Source organism: Vombatus ursinus, unplaced genomic scaffold (genome assembly GCF_900497805.2).
Source record: "Vombatus ursinus unplaced genomic scaffold, bare-nosed wombat genome assembly UNPS02015255.1, whole genome shotgun sequence".
NCBI lineage: Eukaryota > Metazoa > Chordata > Mammalia > Diprotodontia > Vombatidae > Vombatus > Vombatus ursinus.
The window spans coordinates 39,873,407-39,879,406 of record NW_020955033.1 but is presented as its reverse complement, the minus strand read 5'-3'; the positions used below and the strand labels follow the sequence as shown (position 1 = coordinate 39,879,406).

At 36.3% G+C, this 6,000-nt stretch overlaps 1 protein-coding gene across 1 annotated transcript in view; it reads right to left on the bottom strand.

Moving 5' to 3' along the window:
- LOC114031928 (inositol monophosphatase 2) overlaps positions 1 to 6,000 on the bottom strand; it is a 77,021-nt gene that overhangs the window by 26,567 nt on the left and 44,454 nt on the right. The window contains exon 3 of the mRNA XM_027847143.1: positions 1,322 to 1,426. Coding sequence (XP_027702944.1) covers positions 1,322 to 1,426 — 105 coding nt within the window. The remainder of the gene's footprint in view (positions 1 to 1,321; positions 1,427 to 6,000) is intronic.

The window sequence follows — 6,000 nt, the reverse complement described above, 5'->3', positions numbered from 1 at the left end:
CAAATGTACAGGGGAGTGAATGAAGAGCTTTTCTGGGTATGGAGGTACCAGGTAGGAAAAGAGATGTGCTCTGGGGTCAGTCATTACTCAACCACAACAATAGTGGTGATAAAGTGCTAGCCTGCCTCCCAATAACATCCTTGAGATGGATCACTGCTCAGCAGCTCTACATATTTAATACTTTGCTGGGATCTTAGGAAGCCAGAGACCCAAGCTATGTCTCATACATAGCCTGCACATCAGCAAAGTTGTATGGCATGATTGACTCCTTCATTTTATGTTGCAGCTTTCTGTTTGTAAGGTCTTTGAATAATCACTGATAAACATAAATTACACAAATTAAAATTAACATTATCTATTTTAACTTCCTTTTAGGCCTTAGGAATTCAAAACCTTACTAGTGTCTAATTTAGGGCTGCAAGGCTAGAAAAGGTTTAGAGTAATTGAATTAAATGAAAAAACAAAACCAAATCCCAGTTTGGTAATTATAAACATTTTTGCCAATAAAAGAAAAGAGCAGAATATTTTCCCAGAAGAATGTTGACACCTAAAGCCATTATTTAAATTCCAATTCTGACAAAGATGCCTCTCTATGTCTCAATATCAATGATCACTAAAAAGGATGGAAATCTTGTATATGAATCGCCAAAAGTCGTTTGGAGGCTTTGGACCTGTATAATTCATGTAACCATAGCTTTTATCTCCTTTTAGTTCTCTGCCAATCCCTAAATTCAGTTCATGCCTGTATTCTTAAGCTCTCTATCCCTCCCCCTTACTTCTTTAGGATAGTCTAGAAGCCTGTATGGAATACAAAGACCTCTAAATGTATCTTTTGTATTCAGCCCTGTATGCTCAGTGTAAATGTAAACCATTTGGAGGAAGCATCTTTTTCATGGCACCTATAAAGATGCCCTGCACATAGTAAGTGCTTAATAAATGTTTGCTAAATTGAACTGAATTGTATTCAATACAGCACAGTTACACATGTAAATTGTAAAGATGCCTATGGATAGATGAGCAGCCAAACAATTTGATGATAAATGACTCACGTTATGAAAATGAACCTAACAATGAGTAGAATATAATCTCAGTCTTAACAGAGTTGCCTAGAACACTGAAAGGTTACTGTGATTTTCATAATTTCACATAGCCATGACATGTCAGAAATAGGGCTTGAATCAATAATATTCAGGCTATAGTTTAATAATTTTTTGTTCACAGATTTCAATCTTAAAAAATACTGCTTCTAGGAGAATGAAACCAGTATTATAAAAAAGAATTACAAACAGGAATTTAAGACTTCTCATGACCTTATGCATACCTGTGTACAAAGTTGCAAGTACCATCAATAGGGTCAATGATCCAGGTAGGGCTGTCGGTAAGGACACACTTTTCCCCAGCAGCAGTAGATTCTTCTGCAATGAACCTGTGATTAAAATGCAATCAGCCTATGACTTATAAGGAGCCCACCACCATTCCAAAAAGTCCCCACCTCATTTTCTTAACCAACAGAATGATAGGATCTTAGAAGGGACCACAAATTACATAGTCCAAACCCTTCATTTTATAAGAGAAATAGAACTTGTGAGATTTAACGTTCAATTTCTATTAGAGTTGCACTAATTTTCAGCAGTTAGGAATTTGTCCAGATGACTTAAATTCTTCAACACTGTAAAAATTGTTTCAGATTGCGTTGAGCCCTAATTTTAAAAGGGGCATAATTGTTTATATAGTTTAGGATGGGGGAGGGAGTGTTTAGCCTGGAGAAGGGAAGACTAAGAGAGGAAGAGGAGGACAATCTTCTAATATCTGAAAAGCTATGATCTGGAAGAAGGATTAGACATGATCTGCATATCCTTAGAAGCAGAACTAGAAGCAAGGGTGGAAAATTCAAGGAATCAAATGGGACTGATGAAGTGAAAACTTCCTAACTGAGCTATCTAAAGGTAGAATGAGTTCCTTTGGAGGTAGAGGGGTTCTCCCTCACAGATCTTCAAAGACTGGTTGACCACTTGTTAGGTATGTTATAGTGGGGATTCTTGTTCAGATTTAGGTTACTCTAGATGACCTCTGAGATGCCTTCTAACTCTGAGGTGTTATGATGCTTTGAAGAGTAAAAATATGCCTAAATCTCCTGTCTTTAAGAAAAATAAAGATCTTCATACAACATTACCATCCCCTCCAGCTACCCTATATTTCCCATTTCTTTAAGAAACTCCTAGAAAAGATTGTCAAAATTCATTGCCTTCATTTGTTCACACCACATTCACTTCTTCCAACCTCATCACTTGACTGAAACTACTGTCCTGAAAGTTACAAATGATTTTTGTCTTTGTAACACCAGTACTTGGTACAGTGCCAGCCACAGAATAGGTATTTAATAAGTGCTTACTGGTTTGAATTGATGGTAGAAAGATTTCATTATGATTTCTCCTTTTGCTAGCAGGGGAAGAGTTCTTCAAAAGAATGCCTGCTCTGTCATCTCTTAGATAACTCAGTAGATAGTTAGCTGGCTTTTAAGGATATATACAACTCAGAATCCTCTCTAATTGTTTTTAATGCAATGTGATAAAAGAGAGAAGTCAGATAAAGTACTAGCAAATAGGAAAGACTAAATAATTTGGGACTATTTTACTGGAAGAAGAGAAGGCTGAAGGCAGATTTTCTATGACCTTCAACTATATATGAAAGGCAATGTAATAAGGTACAAAGACCATAGGCTGAGGGCCAGTTCATTCTACTTCTAGATCTGCCACTAATTCATTGGGTGTCTTTGGGAAAGTCACTTACTTTCTCTGAGCTTCAGTTTCATCATATTGGAAATGAGACAACTGGCCTAGATGGGCTCTGAGGTTCTTTCCTACAATAAGATTTTATGACTCTGATACAGTCTACATATGGTGGTATGGTAGTAAGTCCCCAGGGTATGATCAAGAAAGAATGGGCTTACAACAGAATGGATTTCAATGAGTTATTGGAAAGGATTTCCTGTTTGCAAGAATTATGTGATATCAAAAGACTATTTAAAACCTACATTTTAGATGAAGACTTGCAGGAAGTTGATTTGTTCTAGTTTTATTAATTTGTCTTCTATCTCAGCAAGACATTCCACCCCTACTCTCCAGCTGTTTTCTTTTTTTGCTGACAAAATGCAAGCATAATGGGGGAATAAGGTAGGGAAACAAAGCCCTGAATGAATTTCCAGGAAGCCCTCTCAGTTTTATAGCCATGAGTATTATGAAACAGTAGATTGTCATAAAATAATTGCTTTACATTCACAGAGTTCAGATCATCCCCACTTTTTAAAAAATATTTTTTCCACTTCATAGTATTTTATTTTTTTCCAATTACATGTAAAGATAGTTTTCAACATTCTCTCTTGTTAGATTTTGAGTTTTTTTTCTCTCCACTTCACTCCCCCCACCCCACCAAGATGGCAAGCAATCTGATATAAGCTATACATGTACAATCATACTAAACATATTTCCATACATTCCCACTTTATAACAAAATGAAAACTATATCGTAAGGCAGATCATTTACTTCCCATAAGCACAACTGGCATTTACATTCAGTGCAAACTAAATCTCTGACAACAAATTATACCTCTGCCTCTAATTATGCAAAATTATAAGATTGTGCCTGAATCAATCTACAGTTAATAAACATTTATTAAGTTCCTATTAAGGATTAGGCATAGTGTTTAGTGTTAGAAATAATTGAAGTAATGGAGGAAAAGGACCCAAATAGATGAAGTGACTTCTTCAAATTCACAAAGCTCGTTAATAGACAGAAAGAGAACCCAGGTAACCAGAATCCCAGCCCAATGCACTTTTCTTTCAATTTAAAAAATACTTAATAAGTACTGGTGATGTACAAAGGCTGAGATTATAAAAACAAATGAATGTCCTCCAAGATCTTACATTCTTCTGGGAGATAAAACATGTAAGGGTTTAATATAAGAAAATCTATGAAGTTCTGTAAAATAAGCATAAATCCATTGTAAATAAAGTGTACATATAACATGTAAAAATACAATGATGTTTCATAAATTTGACTTATTTTATGATGTCAGTTGTAATAGACATTAATTATTTAGCAAACACTAATTTTGTTTGCCTTCTTAAAATTTCAGAATAATTTGGATAGCTTATATCTCTCAAAAAAAAAAAGTCAAGTGGTATTTAAACTTGTGTCTTCTTTTTTTCCCTTCCAATCTTCCCTGAAGGAAGTAGAATTATTCAAAATAATTCTATTGAGAAAATGCACCATGCTCCCTTCTTTGCAGAGGATACAAGGTTAATTTATTAGGTATATACAAGATATATGTATACAATGTATGTATATAAATATATGTATCAATGCCCCCTTGCCTACGCTTATCGGTTTACCTGGCTTCCATACAGATATGGTTTTGATGGAAACCGAAGAGACCAAGAGGCATAGGTGAGGGGACAGAGCATTCAAGGATTCGGGGACAGCCAATGCAAAGGCATACATAGGAAAATGGATCATCATGTTTGAGGAACTTCAAAGTAGGCCAGTATAGCTGGCATGGAGGGAAGAAAAGTGTGGGAAGACAAGAAAGATAAGAAGGATCCAGGTTATAAAGAGATATTAACGCCAAACAGAGGACTTTATATTTGATCCTGGAGGTAATAGGACAGCTCAAGTCCTAGGGCATGGTCTCAGTTTGAAAACTTATTTCTGTAACTACTTAAATTTTCCTTGTCTTATATAATTTGCTATTACATTTTAAATGAAAAAAGGATCCACACCCTTAGAATATATATACAAGAAGCAGATTAATTACTAATTGGCATGATAAATGCTGCTTGGCTTTAACAAACTTAAGCCAAAGACAAGGCTGATAATGCTTTGAAAACAAATCTGGCCGGATTGTGAAGGGAAGAGCAATGACTCATGGCATCTAAAGGTGACACCCCAGGAGAGATATTAGTTTTGTAACTTATTCTCTTCAATTAGGAAGCAGATGCCTACAAGGCATGTAGGGGAAAGACAAAAGTAAAATTCTCAGGCATCCTCCCTTCAGCCATTCATAAGACTATGCAAATATGCTTGGGGGAAATGACATTTTTAAAAGTTACATAAAATTAAATGAAATATTTAAATGAGATCCATGGAAAGCAAAAGGTAACATATTCAGCTAATCTCCTATATTTCCAGCAACATGCTTTAAGCCCATAGGGGCCATCTCCAGTCATTCTGATCTATATCTTGCCACTGGACCCAGATGGCTCCAGAGGAGAAAGTGAGGCTGGTGACCTTGCACAGCCCTCCCTCACTTAAATCTAATTCATTTGTAAGTCATGGCTTCATCTTCCTGATGTCATGGTCCTTTTCCAGACTGAAGGCCAGGGGCAGCTAGGTGGCACAGAGCCCTAGAGGCAAGAGGACCTGAGTTCAAATCCGGACTCAGGGCCTCAGACACTTAACACTTACTAGCTGTGTGACCCTGGGCAAGTCACTTAACCCCATTGCCTAACCCCCCCCCAAAAAAAGAATGAAGGACAAACAATAATCTAAACTTATGTGACAAAGAATCACATAGAGTTACAAAAGAAAAGTTCAAAGTTAAGGTGATAAGTGTAGCAAGTAATTTGCATGAAAAATACTGCTGAGTTATTCATTCATTTGAATTTATTCACTTTCATTCATTTATTCATTCATCAAAAAAGTCACTGAGAGATTTGCATCTGCAAAGCACTATGTTAGGCACTATGTAGAGGCAGCTAGGTGGTACAGCCCATAGAATGGCCCCTGGAATTAGGAAGGAAGACCTGAGTTCAAATCCATCCTCCAACACTTACTAGCTGTGTGACCCTGGGCAAACTGCTTAACTTGTCTGCCCCAGTTTCTTCATTCATTAAATGGGGATAATATTAGCACCTACCTTTTAATATTTTAAAGCTCTATATAAATGCTACCTATTATTATTATTATATGTTAGGGACACCAATATGAATATCACAGAGTCCT